General features: G+C 41.1%; 1 protein-coding gene across 2 annotated transcripts; it reads right to left on the reverse strand.

The window, feature by feature from the left end:
* Positions 1 to 321: 321 nt before the first annotated feature.
* On the reverse strand, positions 322 to 21,015 carry pik3r1 (phosphoinositide-3-kinase, regulatory subunit 1 (alpha)). Of its 2 annotated transcripts, XM_082540949.1 has the most exons (15): positions 20,762 to 21,015; positions 19,103 to 19,734; positions 10,646 to 10,738; positions 10,482 to 10,556; positions 10,149 to 10,280; positions 9,285 to 9,486; positions 8,891 to 8,973; positions 4,366 to 4,567; positions 4,090 to 4,270; positions 3,860 to 3,985; positions 3,633 to 3,775; positions 3,367 to 3,543; positions 3,178 to 3,252; positions 2,920 to 3,090; positions 322 to 2,768 (listed from the first exon to the last, which is right to left on the reverse strand). In XM_082540949.1, exons 2-15 carry the CDS (start codon positions 19,440 to 19,442, stop codon positions 2,579 to 2,581), a joined length of 2,190 nt encoding a protein of 729 aa, XP_082397075.1. In that variant the 5' UTR covers positions 19,443 to 19,734; positions 20,762 to 21,015; the 3' UTR covers positions 322 to 2,578. The 2 variants fall into 2 exon arrangements, with proteins under 2 accessions (XP_082397075.1, XP_082397076.1); XM_082540950.1 differs by lacking the exons at positions 8,891 to 8,973; positions 9,285 to 9,486; positions 10,149 to 10,280; ... (2 more) ...; positions 19,103 to 19,734; positions 20,762 to 21,015 and adding an exon at positions 6,812 to 7,248.
* Between the last annotated feature and the right edge of the window lie 1,815 nt (positions 21,016 to 22,830).

A 22,830-nucleotide genomic window follows, 5' to 3' on the forward strand; every position in this document is an offset into this window, starting at 1 on the left:
GATTTCCATGAATTTAAAGTTAATTGCTGTATTATCACAGACAGATGTGTAGATGTAATTGCCAACATTCAATAGTAGACCGACTTCATCTTGTTTTAACATCAGTTTACCAAATCTGCAGCACTAATCTCTGTTTTTGAAGCAACTGTTTCAGAGCAATAAGTTCATTGCAGTAATTGTAGTTGTCAACCACCCTCTTAAGCTACAGTTACTCTAGTTAAGAGAATAGAATCAGTTACATACTGTCGGTTTGGCCAAAACTGCCAACAGAGCAACACCACTAACATGAACTCATTTTACTCATCAGTCAAAACAAAGCCATTGTTTCGTAAAAAGAAGAGTTTTATTTCATTTTTAACAAAGCCCAATACAGATTCAAAGCAAAACTGGGGAACACTGGCAATCTCAATCCAATCGTTTTTGGGACGCCAACACCAAAGAGGAGCTTCAAATAAAAAGGACAACAATAAAACAACAATACTACCCAGAAATGGGGTAAAGAAATAATGGTGCACGTTGTCAGACTTAAGAAAAATTGACAAAGGGAATCAAAATGTTCATGCCAGCAGCTGCTGAGGATCTAAATGTCAAATATGAGACACCTGTTAACAGCTTTGGAGGAAGGGAGGGGAAGAAAAAAGGAAAAAAGACAACTCCTATAAATGTGTTACATTTAAAGTTGTGAATGAGTAATTTGGTCAAATGTGTTAAAACTAGTCTGTGTGTAAATAACGAAAATTGTGAATTAAAACTAAGCTTTCCTCTGTGGTTTGTACATGTAGACCGTTCCCAAGAGAACAAGTTGTGTCCAAGATGGGAATTAAAGTAAACTGTCACGCCAACAAAAAACGGGAAACTCAAAATCAGATTCTGTTAATGTCTCTACAACTAGTTTTCTACAGATACGTTCAACAGGTTCACCTGACAGCTGTGATGACATGTTGAAGGGTTACAAAATATATTGTGAGTAATACAGTTTGTGATTTTTTTACGTCATAGTTTACGTGGTCTGGCGCACTTGTATCGTAGACTTGTAAAAGCCAAATTTAGGGTGTGGGAATAGAGCACGTGGCTTTGTTTTCCTTCTTTTAGGGGTTATGAAATATTATGTTACCGTCTGAAATGAGCCGATCCACCCATGTAAACACAGTGATTTTCTGATACAGAAAAAATAGTAAGTGTACAATGCATATTGATCTTTAATAGCAATATCCACCAGTTGAAAACACCAGTCTGCTTTGATATATTCTCATATGGGAACAAATATATTTTATAACAAAATAAATCTATACTGTTGTTTCTGTGATGGTAGATAAGGGTCGTACAATCCCATCAGCCTGACCTTCTTTGTCCATTTTAACAAAGAACTGCATGTAGGCTTAGCTCTGTCGGAAATAGTACTTGTGACTAAAGCAGCTCAAATACTCAAAAGGCTCTGCCTGAGAAGAAAAAATTAGTTTGAAGCCAAAAAAAAAAAAAGAAGAAAAAAAAACACCTTTTCATCTGTATACCAGTTGTTAAAGTAATTTATAATAAAGTATGTTTCTATCATCTTCTAAAAATCATAAGCATTTTTTAAACTGTATCTTGGCATTTTGACAAAATATCCTCTTGGATATTTACACAGGAACAAAAAAATACTTTTCAAGCACTAAAACAAGCTTATATTGTGGGTTTGCAACAGAATAAAACAATTCTGAAATAAAAATGGAGAAAGGTTTGCATAGCAGATCAGGATACAACTAAAGAGGAACAAATCCTTTTTGGTACGAGTCATGACTGCACATTTTCACATATGTACATGAAAGAATAGTCCATTCATAGTTTCTCCCTGCCCACAGTTCAAATCAAGTTTACGTATGCACTGTAATGCTCATCAGTGAGAAGGCAGAGTGTGGGTACTTGTCCTCTCTGCTCTTCTAATAAAAGTCCATAGGAGTTTCTTTTGTGAAACTTTGTTTTGTTTTTTAAAAAGTGCCATTTTGCTACATTTGTCAGCTGATCCATGGTCTGCTACTGAACAGTTAATACAAGCAAAGTGTTACACAGCCCTCCAATATCACAGAGTTTCCTGATTCTATGAGATTTGGTCACATGGACAGTCACACACACACACACACACACACACACACACACACACACACACACACACACACACACACACAACAGGGGAAGAAGGGGAAAAAGGAAAAACAAAATTTGTAGCCGGTGAGTTCTGTTGCGATTTGATAATCCAGCTGGTAAAGCTTTTGGGAACAGGGGGAAAAAACAAAACAAAAACAAGCACCATAAGGAGAAGGCCTCAAATGTCCTCCGCTGGGCGAGTTCAGCAGTGTTCGCTCGATTCTGTGCTCCCACAAAAAGCAGAAAGGGGAAAAAAAAAAAAAAAAAAAATCTACATTCAGACTCGCCTCAGGCTCATGGTTTAGGCAAAGTCACTGAAATGTTTCAGGCTTTGTTGTGACTTTTCCTCCAACTTCAAGTCCAAGTCCGGCTATCGAAGCCTTAATCATGGTGGTCGAAACATGTCTCCAACTTCCATGGGGCCTTAATCGTCAATATGGATACGTCCGGGTCCTCATCGTCTCTGTTGAGCGTACACAGGGTACGCTAGTGTCACATTCAGAGAGTCATTGTGCTGGACCAAAGACGTGTGCTGGTAGTGAAGAACGAGTTCTTTTAATGAGTTGTACAGGTTATAAGGTTCAGCGAAGCCGTACCCTGTGGGGGTCTTGTTGATGACGCAGTGTTTCACCTCGCCGTCCACACTGCAAAGAGAGGACAGGAGTCACAACCTGCTGTGATGCTCTCCATCAACTTTAAAAGTAGTTCATTCAGTGGTGGCTGAAGCCATAACAGCAGGAAGACATTTCAACACTAAAACTGCAATTCTTTGCTACGTAACAGCCAGATACGTACACCACACTGCAGGCGTAGCATCCCGCTTTGCTGCTGTCTCGAACCAGGAATGTTCCGTCTCTCTTGCCCTGGAGGATCGCCTCCGCCTGTAAGCGATTGATGTTGCCCAGCTTCCAGGTTCGCTCATCATGATGAGGAAGGTCTTCATCATCGTCCACCATAGAATATTGACTAAAAACACAAAACAAATATAAGTTGTCATGAAAAATGCACATTTTTGTCGTCCAGCGAGTGGATGATTGACACTCGCTAACTTACTCTTCTGTGCTCTCGTTCTTGATTCCCAGCCACTCGTTGAGTTTTTTCTGCCTGACTCCCTTCTGGGTCAACCACCTACAAAGAGAAAAGTCATGGACATTAGAAAGCAGGACAGACCAATTTTGATTTCCCTCAGAGGGAAGACTAGTTTCCGATGTAGCCAGGATGCTGTTCAGGCGCTGCACTTACATGAGATACTGGTCTCTGGTCTTGCGGAGCTGGATGAGGTCAGGCTTGATGCTGTTCATCCTCTTGTCGATCTCCCTGTAGTCTGCTGCCTGTTTCTTCAAGTCTTCTTCCAGCCTGCGCTTGCTGTCTACTATTTCACTAATCCTCGATTTCAACTTCTCGTAATTTCCCATGATCCTGGAAGGAGAGGAAAAAAAGGATGAGTTCTGAGCAGAGCAAGCATTTCGTTATCAGCTGATGCACAACAAAGTGTGGTCTGCTCTTACCTCTGAATCTCTTTTTCATTGCCTTCTCTCCTGAATTTCTCAATATACTCCTTGCTGTAGCGCTCTTGTGTTTGGCATTGCTCCTCGAATATTTTGATAGTTTCATTGAAAGCCTCTATCGCCGTCCTTTTCATTTGGATTTCCTGCGAGCAGAAGCACAGTGTTAAGCACTTGACCTACAAACACTGCAGTAACACTCTTGATCCTAGGTGTGGGGTGGTACTCACTTGTGATGTTCTGGTGTACTCTTCATAGAGACGGTCGTACTCTTTGTTCTTTTCTTGGTATTGCTGGTGGTACTCGCAGAGCTTCCTGCCCACAGCTTCGATGTTGTCCTCTTTTACCACTTGATCCTGAAGAAAGAGTCATAGTCAAATACAGGAAAAAGTTGAGGTTCAACTGCTTTAAACACGCAGGTGTTTTAATTCTGCTGGGATGCATTGAGCTGCCACCTCACCTGCTGGTGTTTAGACACGGGGTACAGCAGCTTGACGTCTAGCTTGGGGTTGTACTGAGCCAGGGACTCGTTGCGATAGTGGTTGATGAGCTCGACGACTGAGTTGAAGGTTAGTGGATCAGAGAAGCCATATTTACCATCTCGATGGAATATCTTGATAAGCTTGTTGTTTCCTCCTTTCCTGTAGACGAAACAGCAGCGGCGGTTAAACCAACAGGTCACCAACTACAAATGGATAAACAGTCAATTTGAGGAAACAGAGGACAAGACACTTACCTCAAAGTCAGAGTGTAGTCTCCGTGCATTTTTGTAGAGGCGTCCCGCACCAAAAACGTACCATCTGCAGTGTCCCTCAGTTTCTCATTGACCTCCTCCCTTGAGATGTCTCCCCAGTACCATTCAGCATCTTGTAGCGCCATGTTGTTGTTCATACCGTTGTTAATCACAGATGTGGGCTTGGGTGGCTTTGGAGGTAGAGCTGCAGGAAAAGGCAGAGAACACAGAATGTAAATAAATCGACTACAACGCGATTAGGCTTATGAGTGTTTGTGTTAAAATAAAGCCGACTCAGAGCTCGAGATCTGGACATTTTAAGGCAGATTTTTAGGGGAACGCTTGCACTGCCTTTAAAATGTTTACTTGATCTTCTTGTAAATAATTAAAAATACAAAAAAAAAAAAATTGCTCTTTGAATTTATTTAATATTTCAAAAGAATGAACCCTCATCTGGATAGGCACGTAGGCACACATGCTCGTTCGCATGCATCCTTTTCCATGAATTGGGTTGTGGGGAAAGGAAAAAAAAAAAAAAAAAAAAAAAAAAAAAAAGGCTTCCCATGTCTAACAGAGAGGCAGCATTGGTGAGGCAGTGGGAGGAGAACTGAAGCGTGAGTCAGGGAGAATGAATTTCATTCAAGAAATGGAGCCATCTATAAATATTTCCAGCTCCTAACGCAGCAGTGAAGCCTTTTTCATGCAGGAAAAAAAAAATGCAGAGAGAACAGCAGAAAAAGATGGCTGCACAACATTTTACAGTAAAATAGGACAGACTGAAATCCTAATGACCCTTTAAGCCTTTACCAGCAGGAAAGGCTGCGCTTTAACGCAGGATAACCAGATTCTCTTCTACCATCAGTAAATCAATTAAACTCTTAAAGCTGGAGCTCACCGTGAAGCTACCAGTAGCAGAGATAAGGCAGTCGGCTATTTTTAAACCCCACAAATCTGCACTGCTTTTGTTCGCTGCCACTGCATTCACAACCCTCCTGCAGCAATGGACCTTGCAGAACTTTGCACGCTGAAACCACAAGCACTGTGCACACAGCTACAACCGTGACATAGATTTCAAATGTTTCCATTCTGCGCAAATGCAACCTACCAATCCGACCACAGCGCTTCTCTGCATACCGCCTGCCTTCCAACCTGATCACACTTTGTCTCCAGATTACTAGAAATTTCTAACTCGCGTGAAGAAACCAGGCTTCTAAAACCAGAGCCAAACACCTCCACAGACAGACAACTTGCGCTGATCCAATCTCGCCTCTGCTCCACACAAATACTTTATTACAGCCACTTAAACACGTACTTGAAAAGCCATTAAGGGCAGCTTGCTCAGTAACGTGTTACATCACTTACCACAGCCAATCACACAGGGGGTCTGTCACCAACCGCTCCTGCATCTTTCATTTCCTGTGAGCGATGAGGTCATTGTAAAAGTGTCGCCTTTTTAGAACTCTAAATAGATAACTGAAACGACTGCGTCTCTGCATCAACCAGCACTGCGTCCCGGTGTGCATCCATCTGCGAAAGCAAGCGCGCCGCATCTCTCTGCTAGCAGAGGAGAGAGAAAGGACCTGCTCCCTGTTCCATGCTTCTCCTCTGTCATCCTCTCGCTCTGTTCAGCTTGTCCACTTGCTCCCCTGCAGGTTACTCGGCCCCTCCTCCCCGCGAGTGTCGTGCGGACATTTAGTCCGTCCCACTGCTGGCACTCGTAAAGCCTACTCTGCTGCAGCAGCACGTACGCAGCTAAATTATAATGCCTGGCCCGGTCAGCGGCACCCAGAGCTCCAAAATACGTCTATAATCCCACAGCGTGACGCTCAGCACGACAGGGATAGCTCCCTTGATTTCCTGAGTGAAATTAAAATAGCCCCAGTTCTTGGTAAAGGTAGAAGATTCAAGTGAAAGCAATCGTTGTCCTTAGTTCAATTGAGGGACAGTTGGTGGAAATTTTAGACGCTTAAGTTATATAGTTCACATCAACTACAAATGAGGAAAAAAAGAACAGGTTTTAATGTTTGAGTAAGACCTAAGTGAGCAAGCCTGTTCCACCGCACTTGGATAGAAAAAAAAAATACAACAGTGGATTTAAAAAGACTTTAACATCAACTAGCCATTGTCCACCATAGCTATAAACTACTTAAATGTTCAAGAGCCTCTTTTGTCTGATCTTAATGCAGAGGTTCATGCGCACTCTCCAAGTATGGCCCATAACTCATAAGCATGAGCAGTTGCCCGAGGCAAGTTTGCTGCTAGCAAAGATTGAAGTCTTACTAAAACACAAACCTATTATTCCTGTTCTGTCTTTTCTAAGCTGTGACATTTGTGTCTTAATCTTACGCACGAGGCCCATTTCGTTATAGCCTGAAGGCAAACGCAGCAGAACACACAATGTTCCACTTTTGACACCTTTATAAGACAAGACCTGAAACATCAAACTTACGTTGCAAGTTGTGCATGTCTCGAGGAATCAGTTCTCTCTTCTTTGCAGCTTCTCTTTTATTCCCAAACAATAAAGTAAATCCAACAGAGTTAGTTTCAAGTCCTTCTGTAAAGCTCCATTTCATAGTTTAGACCAGTGAGTACATGGACGTGGTCTGTTTTAATTCTTAAAAGGTCACGGCTTTGTGTGCCTCTTAATGAAATCCAGGTAATCCGCTCGACGTGAAGCAGGTGCCGCATGCGACTGTCTCACTGACTGACTGCTCAGTTCCTGCTGAAGGTGCGGTAAAGGGCTGAGTCTCTCTGTCTTTCCCTTTCTGAGCCCTGTGAGGCGGAGGCCTGCTCACGTGTAGTCACAAAGTTAATGATTAGCAGGAGCCGCTCCAGTGTCGATGCAGCCTGTTCTGAAAGCAGCCACTTGTGCCAGCTGCGTTGGTTTGTGTGTCTCTCTATGCTCTTTGGTCACTCCCTCTTTCTGTTTGTAAAGGCGGAGGCTTGGGGGTGGGGAAGGAGGGGGGCAGTCTTATGATTAACTTGCAAAGTTTCAAATATTTGCTGAGTTGAGCACTTTGAGACAGGGAGGACATGTGGACATCCACTGAAGGGGGAGGCAAGTGGCCCTAGAACTACAAGCAGCCCTGAGTTAACAAGAAGTGCTCTGTGGAGCAGGCCGACTTTCCAGCCAACCAAATCTAAGTGGGCCTTTTGTCGCTTACTTAAAATAGGAACGCAGTAACTGGGAGGCACACACACACACACACACACACACACACGCGCGCGCATACAGGTCATTCACAGAAATGCATGCATGTTCCGTACATGTGTGTTTAGAAATTAGGTTATTTACCCGTACTATTTGCATTAGACAGGTGACTGAAACCAGTCTGGCCCGACTAAACATTGCCATGTGTTACACTGGGTACAGTCTTTATGGGTATGTGCAGAACCAACAAAAAGCATTTCAGGGTTTCTCTCTTGCCTGCCCGACCATTCAGTCAGCCATCCATCAAGCCTACAGCCAAAGAGCTCCCTGCAGGTGCAAATCACTGACAGCTGAGAGCAGACCATGCACAGGAGCCTTATAAATAGTCCTAACAGGTAATAAAAAGTTTAAGCAGCCACAGTCAGTGCTGGGCCTGCCAATGACACCGCTCCCAACTAGAGCTGTAAAAACAGAACTGCCATGCAATGCTCTGCTGTCTCAAATCACCAGACCAGCTTTGTCTGTATGCAGTCCACTGCAGTAACACGAACAAAATCAGACTTGCACGAATCTGTCATCTATACCGTTGGAGGCACATGCTACATAACAGCAAAAGCCAGAGTAGAGACGAAAAAAAAATAAAAATGTGCTCCAAGAACCACCCAGAATCTTACTGAAGATTTTACATCACATGCAAATTCCCCAATGTTCATATTCATGAGGCTGACAAAAATAAAGCTAGACAGAGAAATACTGTTCTAACACAAGTTGCTACTTTGTAGTCATTAAATTCCAGTGAGAACCTTTTACATAATACATAATACCATTTCATTGCATATAAAAAAAATTTAAAAAAAAACATTCATCTGCAACATGGAAATATGCTAGTTCAGAAAGAAAACTTTTCATGCTTTACAAACTGAGAAGACCTAATTCAAACCACTCCACAAAGACTCAACTAAGAACACTTGTTTCTACTAATAAGCACATGCTAAAAAAAAATCAACTCGCTTTAGCGCCATAATATGAGTAACTTTCCAATCACTGGGTACTTTGTGGTTCCCTACAACTGCAGCAGCACTAAGTCTCGACCCTCCTCTTCAAGCTATTAATAGCTCAGGTCTCAGTCAGTGCTGTGCACAGTCAATGCAGAGCAAATTTATGTTCTCCTTTCAATGTAAATCCTGCACAAGTTCCTTACAGCTTTCAGTTAGATCAGTAATGCAAAGCACAACATCCTTTCCATCTACTTTTCCTTTTTAACTGAATGCATTTTTTTTAACCGTTTACTTTCATGCCCTGAGCACCCACAGTAGTAGGAACAGCAGTAGTTTTGTGATGGGTGAAAAATCGAGCGAAAATACAGCAGTCAATTACCTGGTGCAGCTTGACTGTCACTCCACTCACTGGTCACCAGAACCTCAATGATCTTGATGTGAGAATCCAGACTGGGTTCACAACTGTGAGGGGGACAAAAAAGCAAGGTAAACAAAGTTTGTTTCAGAGCCAAGGTGACAGTCACTGCTGCTCTGTGCGGTTTTCAATCAGATAGCAATTCAGGCTTAGCTACTTTAATTGTGCCGCACAGCTGGTAAGCAGAAAAGCTCCAACCTACATCCGTGTACAGCTAAAACACATGAATGTGTGATACACTGCAGTGCGTGTCTTGCCATTTCTTGACTAAGCCTGCATGCTTATCTGTCTGCTGACTGAGTGCCTATCTTTTACAAACCAAAATATGCAGCATAAGCCTTACACTCCCAATACCCACCTGGTGGCCTGTTGTCTGAAAAACACAGGGCTGAAGATCTCGCCCAGCGATCTGGCACTGAGCAGGTTCTTGGAACCGTTTTGGCACACTCTAGCAAAATGCCTTAGCAGACAGTGGAGAGTCAGCCAGTACTGGGGAGGACGGCCTGGGGCGCTAGCAAAGCGACGTAGTAGCTGGGCACATTCCTCAGGATTCACCACCTCTGTTGAAGATGAGAATAGCCAAAACGTTCAGGAAGACAGGAGATAAAGTGCCCTACTTTAAAGTCTTCTGCAGTTGAAAAGCAGCACAAAATGAAAGCTCTCTTTACACAGTAAAGAAATGGAAAAAGGAGTCATGTGCAATAAAGACTTGGAAACCGCAGAGACACTGTGTGGTTGACAATGAGCATAAGGTACACTGGCAGGTGATTGGCTGCTCAGAGATGCTAGAGATAAACTTTCAGGCTTGTTTTAGTTCCTATTAACCGCAGATATCCTGTTTCTGGCCATGTGACAGCAAGAGAATGCATAACACTGAGAATTTCTTCTTTTCCCCTCTGCTTGCAACAGACAGCAAGACTAAGGTTAAGGAAATGTGCTAAAATACACAATTAGAAATAAATACATAGATTTCTATTTCTTATTTTCTTAAAGGACCCATAGATGTTTTAGAAAATAAAAGCTAATTTTACACAAACAAAAAACAAAGAAAAAAGAAGTCCTCAGACACAATGGGTACTGATGAGGTCTTGTGGTTTAGTGTTCATGAGTACATGATGTTCAGCAGCAGGGCACGAGTACATTACGTCAGCACTTCTCTTTAGGCCAACCTGTACAATCAACAAATGACCACTGAAACTGTGAGGGAACCTTCTGTTCTCACCTTTAGCACTGTGAACCATCTGAGCATATATTGCAGTGGGAATGATGGGTTGGGGAAGATCCTGCAAGTACCTACGCAGACCGTCACACAGGACTGGAAGCTCCAGGTGATCCAAGTCTGCAGATGGGGGGTCTGAAATGCAGAACGGCACAAAGACGCACGCTTGAACTCACTTCAGTAAAGTTAGGTTTAACTATAGCACAGACTCTTCTGGGCCAACAGACTCTTATGCACACACTTAGAAACCTTTTTTTATGCACCCCACTCATTTTTTCCACTCAGACTTCCTCTTCATATAGGCTTATAAAACACATGATAAAAAGAGCTACTTACCACAATCAAAATACTGCCTGACTTCAAGTCCAGCACCAGCGTTAAATGTTCTATATAATGTGGGGTTATCCAGACCTACAAAATAATTAACGAAACATACTGTAGAAACATAGCATGCCAAATAAATGCCAACAAAAATATGAAATTGATTCAGTCAAGCTCACCTTTCCTCTCAATTGCTTCAAGCAGTTTGATCAAAATGGGTGGAGCAATCTCTGGAAGGGAAAACTGCTCCGTCAAGTCGGGCAAGAAGAAACCTAAAGATCGTTAAAAAAATAAAATAAAATATTTTTTAAATAAATAAAACAAGCAATTTCAGTTTGTGTAAACGGAGTGAAAATCCTCCCACCAAGGCTTAGTACAAATCCAGCGTCATACCTGTGAACCAAATTACTCAGTCCAATAAATATGCTGGCACCACACAATTTGCTAATAACAGTTGAATAATTCCATTTTAGCACCCCTGCCCTTCCCAAAACACAAAAGCCAGCAAAGCAAGAAGAGAAAATGTTTCTACATCCAACCTATGCTTTCCAAATCAAACAACAACAACACAATCACGACCAAGACAATCAGTTGCCCTATGCTGTTGGCTGTTTGCAAAACAGACACAGCTTTAAGGGGATTTCACTAAGCTCATTTCTTCGAGGTGAGTGCTGACAATGGCTGGTTTTACTTTCAAAACTGAGTCCCACACAGCAGAATTTAGTTACACTTTTTGGAGATTGTTCTATTTTTTACTCTTATGCTACTGTACCACAACGAATTCCCTTTGTAAGATCAAAAAAGTATCTATAGTTTATGTGTAACTAAATAAAGATATCAACTGGCCAGTCAGTTAAATACAGTTAATCCTGTGATGACTGTTCATGTGACCTTAAATGGTAAGGGGCTGCCATTCATCTGAACCAGCAAAGACTCATTAGATTCTTGACTCCTCAGAACTTCAAAGGAAGCAGGTACAAGACCAATGAAGTGGCTTCAAAAGTAAAATGTGAGTATTTATAAAAGGCTGTTTCAACAGGAGGTACTGAGCACTGAAGTTAAGGTTTGGCAGACCAAGGAACTAAGCAAATATCCTGTGATATGAGGTAAGCCAGGTCTGACTTTTTTTTTCTTTTTTTTTTACTTATTTTTCCTTCAGAACTTTGCACCCAGGTGTGGACATGAAAGCAGGAGGGGAGTTGGCAAATCTAAATAAAATCTTCGCCAAGGCATATTTTGAAAAGGCTTTTTTCCTGAAAGGCTCAACTGTTCAACATCAGGTCTGCAGTTTCAAAATGCTGCAAAACTATGAATGGGACCCTTTCTCTTAACATTATTTTTTCTTTCCACCTAAAAGTGATTACTTTTTTGAATCAGGCATTAAAGGCCAAGTACTGGTGTGGCTAATACATAGACGCATAGGGGTTATTGAAAAGCTACCCTTTTGCATGAAAGAGGGTTCAGTCAGTTAAATAATAAATTCTGAACCACATTCTCTGGCTAGGGCAGGACCCAGGCTGCCTTGTTGTGTGTCAAGTACATGTATTAGTAAAGCCTTTCAAACCAGAGAACACACAAAAATCCACTTTGGACAACTGGTCATCTGGAAGATGTTATTGGAAATACAAACTGAAAGGGAATGGAGGGGGGAGGAAGGTTTCTCAGAAGTTGGTGTTCCATCTCAGACTTTGCAAAGTTTCCTGAAATAGAGATCGAGACATGCAGTGCAGCCATCACACACCTTGGAAATGTAATCTTTCTCCCAGACAAGATATCCAACACGATCTTCCTTCTACAGCCAAAAGGTTTTCTGAGAAACCAAATTCACAACCTGAAGTTAAATTTAGAACACTGACCCACCCGTTGTCACAATGTTCAAAAAGCACATGACAGCACGATGCCTGGAATTTTTAAACAATAAATCACAAATATGTGTAAGGAACAAGCAAATTTTCACACATTTACTTAGATTAAAAAACACTCAACACTTGAAAATGATTAATACATTGATATACAAACAGCTGCTCGTACTTCTGCACAGCTTGGAAACAAACCAAAAAACAAGGAGAATCTTCCAAGTGATCCTCCAGCCTATTTATTCCTACCACAGTCAGCCTCTGAGGGACACGGGTCAGGAAGGATATAGAGTTGCTTCTTGGTACTGTCGACAATGTGATAGTTTCGGCACCAATGGAATTGTATCAAGTAGCCGAAGAAATATGGCGGAAATGCCACAAGGTATCAGTGATGATTTCTGAGATGCCTTGGCATGAGATCAAGGCTCAACGTGCCCATACAGGCCAAACCACAGAAACATAAAGGGGAAAGGAAAAGAAAGAAGAAGAAACCTATAATTGATGTGTTCATGGAAGGCAAATTAATTCTAGAAAAACTTTGTAAAAATTGGTAATAAGTAAAAATTAGCTACAGTAAAAGCTATCCATTTCTTTTCTACTGCACATAGGTATACCTAACTGTGATAATGGCACAAGGTGAATGCAGGTTCTGCAAAACTCCTTACTGCAGCTTATGCAAACTGAATCTCCAACTCTCTCTGGAAAGGTAATTTTAATTCTATTAAACAAACAGGGCCCTCTATGTTTTACAGTAGCATTACGGCACTATTAACACAATGTGCTGGCATTTTGCTCCATTTACAACAGCTGACAGGCTACACTTCCTCAGACTCTCTCCAAGACTTGAATAGAAGCTGGTTTCTGTGGTAACTAGGGTATGGAGACAGAGGCCCCTAGGACGTGCCTCTACACGTCTGCATGTTTGGCAGACCTCATGATATCCCCCAAGGCCTCAGCCCGTCAGTAGTCAGTTAGACAACCGCAGGTTGAGGAAGTCGATGCAGCTGCCACTGGTTCTGCTGTGGTGTGGGGAACAATCTGTCCGGCTCAAACGGCACGTCTGAGCCGAAAGGACTGTGGGCAGAACAGAGCTGGGGCACTACCAGTGCACTAAAGATAGCGCTCACTTTGGATAAATTTAGAAGGCTGGAAAAAAGGTCTAGCCAAGGCACATTGGTGATAGATCACCACCTAACACATTTTAAAGTAAAAATTGTGCAAAATGTACAAAAAAAATTCAAAGTTGTTTGTCTCTACAGTAGCATTTAGTAAGACTAGGTGCAGCTAGTTTATAGTATTACCAAAACCTAAAACCTTTGCAATGCCAAATTCTCTGGATTTTCTGTTGGCATGGGCAGCACTAACATGTCTGAGCATGACTGTGCTGAATAGTGAAGCCCTGAGCTGAATTAGGAAAAAGGGCAGGCAATGTCTCCTCCTGCAGGCTGGAAGATGAAGTGCAAAAGCAAAGTAACAGCCAATGAGGAGACTGTTGCTACAGCTTGGCAATTAACCCTATGAAGCACAGAGCATCAGTGAATCGCAAAAGTAATGCAAGCAGCCAGTTTCCCAATGTGAGATCAAATTTAAGAACCAATGAAGCCTCTCACATCAAATTAAAATAAACCAACTCCAAATCTGATAACTTAAATGGCTTGAGCACAATTGTACAACCTGCACTACTGCCTCACTTTAAATTATAAAGTAAAAGGATGATTAAACAGTGTCTTCATTCAAAGATTAGCCACTTTCAATGTGAACTAGCTTGTAATAGTGCACGGATTTATTAAAACCACAGCTAAAGTATATTATTTAATTTGAGAATATATTTAAGTTATCAAAAGGTCAAATCAAAACAGGACTAAAACTTTTTATTTTTGTTTGTTCTGATGCAAAAAGCCAAATGTCACCAGGGACCATAACAATCATAATCAAATTATTTTTGTTGGTTGGCAAATGACTTATTCAAGAACTTCACCAAGTTGGGCTTGAGCATTTCCAAGAAGAGATCATCTTAGCCTTGCACCTCTAATAGTATGAAAGTGGGGCATATCATGATGGCTGCTTAACCGCAATAGTTTTGAGATATGCAACTGCAAAGGCTCTTTTTCTGATGACACATTAAGAGGCACAGGAGGGAAAACACAAATATAGCAATTCTTGCCTTAACAGAAGTGACCAGGACTTTTGATGCAAAACAATGCAAACAAACTTCCAGGACAGATATAACTGAATGGAGGAGATGATTTATTGTGTCCACTCCTTAATGCAATGCAACATCTCCAGTGCACAAGAGCTGCCCGCACACCACACACATAACTTTCCTGGCACCAATGAAATTGTGTTACTCTCCAATCTCACCTTTGTTTAATTGCACAGAGTCTGTCTGCTCCTCCCTGCCTTATTTGCTTGCTCCATTTCTTAATCCTGCTAGCAGACATGCTCCGACTCCCGTAAAGAAGATTTGGCAATTCAGACTTCAGCCTCTGAACGGCCTCATGCAATGAAACAGTTATGCACACTTTGATGCACACAAGTCTCACTTGCTTAAACACACAATTTTTTTTTTTAATGAATCTGTTATTTTTTGAGTCCTAGTCTTTTTCCCTGTCATATACTGAGCAGCAGTAGAGTTGTCCCCTTAACTGTAGTGTCTATAACCTCAGTCTGACATTCTCTGAGGCAGACAGAAGGGGAAAAAAAATAAATAATTGTCATGTCTGGCACATCCACACAGATTAAGAACAGGTCAACCCCCCCCCCCACACACACACACACACACACGTGTCACTGTTATTTAAAGCAGTTTAACAGTTTTAAGCAATGCTTAAAGTTCCTCTTAATTTTACATTTTAAACCGACCAGAGGAAAAATTAAATGCAAACAGTTATTGAAGCTACTACATTATTTGTCTCTGCATCATATCAGTTTACAATACAAACCACCCATGGAGAAGGCTACAAGAAAAAAATTAATTGATGAACACTAGATGGGAAAGGGTAGCCGGTTAATACAGACTAAACTTTAAAATGAAAAATGAAGGGACTGCTCAAAAGTAAACTGATAACAAATGGAAAAACTAAAAATGTGAGAGGAAAAACAACTTCGTCATCTTAGGTTTGAATCGGGATGCTAAAACAAACAAAAAACTAACAAATCGCCTTTCTTTAAGGACAGTCAAAACTAAATTTTATTATATCTGCAATTTAATGATGTGGATGCAAATTTCCTTTGTCACGTGGGCTGCTTTAAACACACTGCATGTGACAAGGCTCCCCTCCCCATTCTGGAAACTATGACAAGTCATAATATATTTAAATCCAGCTCAAGTCTGAGATTCACAGGCACTGAATTTGTCAATGACACGCTTCTCACCTCTGACTAAAGCTTTTTTTTCCCTCTCCTCTCAACAGCTTCTAAACATACTAATATTCCACCTAGTACAAAAGTCAAATACATTTCCTTTTGCCAGCAGCTTGTCCACTCATAACAATGACAGCACAGAGCAATCGCTAGGGTGCTATTCATCATCCACCCATTTGTTGTATAGCTGTATTGTGCGTCGAGATACAACAATCAGCACTTAGCACAATACAGATTCATCACAAAGGTACAAATCAGTCCACTATGCAGTCTGTACGTACCCCCGACTACCAAATTCCTGGCCCCAGCTGCCTTTAGTCCCACAGAGGAACACTACATCAGAGGAAACTATCACAAGATAAACTTCTGCTGTGCTTATTCTGCTGCTGACTTGGATGGATTTAACGAACTGTGACTGTGCTCTGGACAAATGAAAAGAGTATACCAATTTGAAACCTACGCCAAGGCCATTACATGTATAATTTAAGAGAAAAGTGAGCTCTTAGCAGGGGGGGGGGGGGGGGGGGGCAAAAAAATAAAAAAAATAAAAAAAAATGACACTACCAACAGAAAGTGTATTCAATCCAGCAGATGTCAGCCTGAGTGCTAAAGAGGCCCCGAGAAGGAGAGCTGCATTATCTCAAACTCCAGCTATGCAGAGTGCTCTCCCTGAAACGTCTCCTCTGTACAGGCTGCACTCAGCCTTCCTGTAGCCAGCACAGATGCTCCATTAAGTACATCCATTACTAGTTATAAAATCCACATTTCATTTTTTGGTAACCAAAAAAAGTCTGCATACACACCAGGAGGCATATTTAGCAGAAAGCTATAAAACATTTCACTGCATTTTTTTTTTTGGATAAATACTGCGTACTATAATGTTGTGCACATGAAAACTTCAAACATACTGATAAGGCTCAGACAAGCAGGGGAACACAGCCTGCCATCAAATATATCCTTAAACAAGACCGAGCGTGTAGGCTGTACCTAGTGATAGCGTGCAGAGCAACAACCGGTTATTCATACTTATCTAACGTTTTGGGAAAAGAGGGGGGAAAAATGCTGATGCTGGCCAACAGATGGGAGGAGAAAAATAAAGTAATTACACACTGAAAACACAGAACTGAAAACACAGAGGTTAATATTAGGCCATAACATAGTCACTGTCTAAACAAATTTAACATGCAACGTGCTTGTTGGGCATCAGGAATTACACAATTGGCTACAGACTAAAAGTAGCTGCTTGTATTTTTTCTTTTAGTACTATGACTCAGTTAGCTTATTCGAAATTCCACCTCAATTACTTCTTTTTCACCATTAAAAGCAACATACTAGACGTGAAAGGTGTGAGAAGTTTTTAAACTTGGAGAATTTCAGTTTGGGAACCAACTGTGGATTTTTTAAATTAAATCAAATAAGCAAATTGAGCTCTGAGCTGGTTATTTGCTTTCCAAGTTCTTCTGCTTGGCAGCACCACACATGTATATTCAGTTAACTGAGAGGCCTAGTAAAAGGAGCAACACTTTAATGTTGTTGTTTTTTAAAGAAAGGCTGAATGCTGGAATGAGGACTAATAGTTTCCCAGCCCAGCCCTTTAGTCTCTCTCCTTCCCTCTCCACATCTGCTGCACTCATGTAAACCCCCCCTGTGGCTAAGGGAGGAGAGGCCCCTTTCCAAGCCCTCCATTCTCCACCCTTTTCCTGGGACCAGAGCTGATGGTAGGAGCTATCAAAACATTAAAAAAAAAAAAAAAAGGAAAAAAAAGGAGGAAGAAGGAGAAAAAAAAAAATCTGGAGTAGGAGGAAGGGAGCAGGATCCCTTGGTGGTGGGCAATAAATCACAAACACTCCGAGCAGAAGACCCTCTTCAAAGCCCCCTTGAGCATGCAGATCCCAAGCTCCTCCCAAAGCCTGCAACCTACCCCAATCCCAGCTGCAGCCCCTCTGCCAAGCCCCCAGCTCCACTTCAGCCCTGATCCTCATGCACCCATCCTGAAACTAGCACAGGGACTCTCTTCCCCTTTCACCCACAACTCTGGGCCCTTTCTTCCCCCCCCCCACCCAGGACACAGCAACTTTTCTTCTCTCAGTGCTACATTCACACTTGGCAGTGCTGCCACTCAACCACAACACATCCATTCAACATATGCCCCTTTTTTAACAAAAAAAACAAAAACAAAAACAAAAAAAAAAAACAGCTCCTCATTCGCACTGTAGACCACAGCAAAGAATTTCACAACAGCACCACAAATGGCCTAAAAACTAGAAACCTGGCGACTACAGCTGCTCTTTAGGTGAGCAAAAAGCTTCAAGTGCACATTAACAAGCCACAGAGTCTTTAAAAAGACGAGTTTTAACTGCAGTTCATAGTTGCGGCCTGAGCTGTAACACTGACTCACATTTCAAAGGGTCATTTTGAACTGCAAACATCTCGAAATAATTTTTTTTTTTTTTTACCCACCAAAAGAAAAAAATTAAATTAAAAAATTAAAAAAAATAATTATAATAATAATATGGAGACACCCCCCACCACCAAAATATTTCAGCTATAACTTAGATATTCTGTGATGTTAGTAATATGTGATTGATATTTTTACAGATTTAACAAGGTGTTTAAAAAAAAAGACCAGAAAATTATTGGTTACATTACTTTTTTTTTTAAGCAAATTATAGTTTAAATGATGACACAATCGATCAATTTTGCTTGAGCTAGCTTAACTGCCCCCCTGCTACCAGTGTATACATTGAGCTACACAGGTACAAGAATTGCATTCCCTTAAGATGCAGTTTGAGGACAAAGATGGATGATCTCGGCTGGTAACATATGGCTTGCAGAAAATGCTCTGGTGTACTATATCCAGCATAAACACCAGAGCCCGTGTCCTCTGGGACTGAGCATGGTTCACATTCAGTGCAGCTGTACCGCACCAGGCAGAGTTGTTAAACAAAACCCTGTTTTGCAGCATCAGCATCCTGCTGATAACAGATTCACAACTCTGACTTGCTAAGGTTTTACTTTAACACTTAACTAGTTGTCTGTGTCAGTGGACTACCAGAGAATGCACAAAGCGACATAACAGGTTTTTGTTTTTTTGTTTTTGTTTTTTTTTTTTGGGGGGGGGGGGGGGGGGGGGGTTAATATTGCTAACATCAGTTTACACCCTCAGGATTTTAATACATTCAAAATGTCACAATTAATAATAATGTTAAGACAGATTATGAAAACTGTTGTAGCTTAAACTAGCAAGTTATACAGATAGCTCATGCATTTGTCCCCTTTTTCGTACAGAAATCACACTGCCGTGTATTATGCTGGTAATCCAGGAAAAAAAAAAACCTTCAGAACTTTGAGATAAAGGAGAACACCCATGAATTTGATACCAATAAACATGGTTTAACAGCTCTTGTTTAAACTCACCTTGTTCTGAGTCCGAGTCCATCTCTGACTTGAAGGAGGAGGCTGGAGCTACAGGTAAGGGTCTCAGGGGCCTTGGCTTGGGTGTAGGGGGAGAGATCCATTTCTTCCCAATGTACTCTACATAGGTGCCAGGAAAGTCCCCTTTTTCCTGAGTGGTCTCGTTAAAGCCTGGCAACCAGCCAATCTCATCTGGCCGCTGCTCCAGGCCATCGGTGACCCCAAGAGCCACCAGCTCTCCTTTGCTTACCAACAATATATCCCCAACATGCAGATCAATGTCCTCCTCCCTCTCTTTTTTATAATCATAAAGTGCTCTGTACTGATACCCTTCAGCACTCATGTTTGTGTGTTTAATGTTCACTTGTAAAGATGAGTCTGAACCAGTCTTGTTATTTTTAAGGGTTTTTTCTGAGTAACTTAAGCCCAGCTACTCATTTGCTGGTTAAAATGGCTGTTGTTCCAACAAAGCTACAATTTATGATTTTACAGTGAAAACAGTCTCTAGCTTGTCTTCATTCTTTCACAGTTCCCGTCTCTCGCGAATAATTTGCAGCTCTCTTGGTGTGTTGCCTCGCAGTATGTACCCATCAGTAAATGGCCTGCAGCCGTGATCTTGATAATGCTGCCCAGACCTGTAAGATGAGAGGAAAGAGCATTTACAACAGGCAGCACAAGACTATGATGGGCTCCTTACAATGCCCAATGTGAATGAAATGGGTTATGCCAAGATTTTACAATATAAATACTGTAGAAGTCTGCAACTTCTCACAGTAGGCCCACAGTATACAGTAAATACATTTAAAATGTACACTTTTATAATGATACGCCATAATGCATTTGTGGCCCTACTTTGTCACATGGCTTCCAAATCATGTCTGCAACAGTTTTAATGTGTGCCATCACTGACCCACTCAGTATTTTTTTTTCTTAAATCAGCTGCCAACAAAATAACTATTAAAAAGTAAATAATTTACTGAAGAGCAGACTCCATATTGATGACAGTGTAGTTTTATTGGAACATTTACAGTTTCTGGCACACTGAAATCGACTTCTCTGCTGCCCTGCCAACATATAGTGGGCTAGCGTTAGCATTATACTTGACAGCTTTATTCTAATGCCGACAGAGTTATATAAATAAACATCACCCTTATTCATAGGTTTAGAGTTTTAAAACGCGCAGGGAGCGAATTTGTGCGTTTAAAAACGTATGCATGGGTCCAGTTTATTCTGCTGGCGGCTTTACAGCCCTGCGGTGCAACTTTACAGCCGCTGCAAAAATGTCGGGGGAGTAGTCAGCTAAGTTAGCTAGCCAACATCAGCCTGCTGCTAAACTAAACCACCACCTAATTAGCTATCAGCTAGAGGAAAACAGGATAAGGGTTTACTAAACGTCTCTATTTAAAACCAGAATCAGATAGCTTAGGCTATTAGCAAGGTTAGAGTTGTAACGAAAAAGTTAGCAGAACAGGGAATTGGAAAAAAAATAAACTTCAATGAAAAAAAGGAGTGCATGTTAAACCGAGGATGATGATGAGTCGCTTTAAGTAGTTTTAAATAACTCAAAATTTAAGTACTTAACAAGAACACGCTTTAATTGTAACTTCATAAGAAATAAATTCTTTGTAGCGAGGTTAAAAACACTGGAGAGCAATAACTTACTCGTACACGGATCCGCAGACGAATGCAACGAGCCCTCTTTCTTCCACACTAAAACACTTCCAATTCGTTATTAAGCTTTAGATCTGCGATGTGCGAAGATTTAATTGCAGCCGTTGGTGGATCTCTTACGCGCACGGTTGAAAAAGAAAAACTCTCGGCTCGACTTTAAATCCGATTTAATGAGAAGAACAAAATGTTACGACCTACACCCTGCCGACGTGACGGAACAGCTTCACCATCCAGAACAAATGTTCCCTTGAACGTCGCCTCTACGACCAACAAGGGGGCAAGCACAGAGCGGCATCTCATTGGTCCATCTTTCTGTCAATCAAAAACGCCTCATAATCTATCCAATCGTATTCCTGTTGTGGTGGGCACTCCCCTCTCCGTGTACTCTTGCAACTTGAAACACCTGTGGAAATTACATAACTTTTGCACGCAGTCCTGCCATTACCTATGTTCTGTTGGCTGGTGAAATTAAACATCTAGCATATTTTTTCCAGAGCTGTATGATTTTAAATCATGCACACTAAAACAGTGTGAAACTAAAGCATAAAAGAGCAAAAATATATTGGGCTGGCCATATTCTTTATTGTCTTATTTTTTAATCCACATCTTGAACCTGAAAACTGAAATCCACTGAAAGATATAATTGGTATATGGTAGAGTTAAACTTGGTGTTTCGTCACCATAGTTTCACTTTTTTGTTTCTATAAATCATGATATCTCCTCAGAATGGAAGGTCCCATAATCTCAGTCACCATTAGAAACACATGACTGTGAATGTGGGTGGCCTAATTATGACAGGGAAAGAAATCCCTTATCAAGCATAAACCCTACTGTCCCGATTGCGCTAAAAAGAGACTGTAAGCAGCTTTGTGCAGGGCTAGGTGCCTGTAAGTGTTTCCACTGTCACACAGACATCAGGGGCCATGACCATTCAGAAAAGAGGAAGTAGTGTAGAAATCAGGAGTTGATGGTGTTGAAACTAACAGTAACTCGGAACTTCAAGCTGCTGATTGACATCTTTTTGACATCTTTCCTTGAGTCATATTAACATGCAAAAACAAGCTTTAAAAGTACAAAATTTCAGTCCACTATTACAACACTAACAGGAAATGTAGCTTTCTTCCTTTTCAATGCAAAAGTAACTAACCTGTGTCCACTGAATATTAAAGATGGGTTTTATATTTCTGCTGCAGATGACAGAAATGAATATTTGAACCACCAGACCATATAATCCCTCACTGTGCCAGCACCACACCTCATCCCCTGATTAAATAGTCAGGCTCTGGTGACCCATCTGCTCCCCCTGCAGATAACCAAACTACACCTCTGCCATAGCACATTTGCTGGACCGGAACTTGTTGATATTTTCCCAAAAGAAAAATTAAGAGTAAACCATGCAAATGTGGATTTCATGGTTCCCATAAATGCCTTATGGCTTATTGGCTTGTTTATGCAGCAGAATATCACACAAACATGCCAAGTGGTGTTTGCTCCGAATGAGTAGTTATTCATTATATGTTCTTCACTGCCACAAAAAGCAAGTGGTAGTGTAAATTTAGCAACCATGTTTTAGTAAAGACATAGTTAGAATTTAAGCCTTTAAACTTGTTTAAACTCGTGTTTCCTTTTTCACAGGGAATATTTGCCTGTCATTACAAACTGCTGATATTTCATTTGTTTTCAGTTCAACTTTTAATTCAGTTCAATTTAGTTTTATTTGTACAATATCAAATTACAACAACAAAATTTGCCTTAAAGCGTTTCATATTGTAAAGACGTAACAATAATGTATAGAAAACCCCAACAATCAGATGACCCCCTATGAGCAAACACTTGGTGACAGTGGGAAAGAAAAACTCTCTTTAAACAGGAAGAAGCTCAGGATCAGGGAGTGGCAGCCATTTGTTACAACCAGCATAAAACAAAAGCTTATCTTTTTCCAGCTTATCATCACTATCATCATTTGCATCTAGTTTGACCCACTGTTGATCTTTTCCGCTTTTTAGGGACTGTTTTCCCTTTATGCAAAGCTCAGAAGCTCGGAATACAAACCCTCTTTA

Source organism: Aulonocara stuartgranti, assembly GCF_965226115.1.
Source record: "Aulonocara stuartgranti genome assembly, chromosome: 7".
NCBI classification, from domain to species: domain Eukaryota; kingdom Metazoa; phylum Chordata; class Actinopteri; order Cichliformes; family Cichlidae; genus Aulonocara; species Aulonocara stuartgranti.

Excerpts from the sequence above, each read along its gene's own strand:
- pik3r1 (XM_082540949.1), bottom strand. The coding sequence starts at position 19,442 with ATGAGTGCTGAAGGGTATCAGTACAGAGCACTTTATGATTATAAAAAA. Across the intron at positions 10,557-10,645 it reads TGAAGCAATTGAGAGGAAAG|GTCTGGATAACCCCACATTA; the intron begins GTGAGCTTGACT and ends ATTATTTTGTAG. Across the intron at positions 4,568-8,890 it reads TGACAGTCAAGCTGCACCAG|CTCTACCTCCAAAGCCACCC; the intron begins GTAATTGACTGC and ends CTTTTCCTGCAG.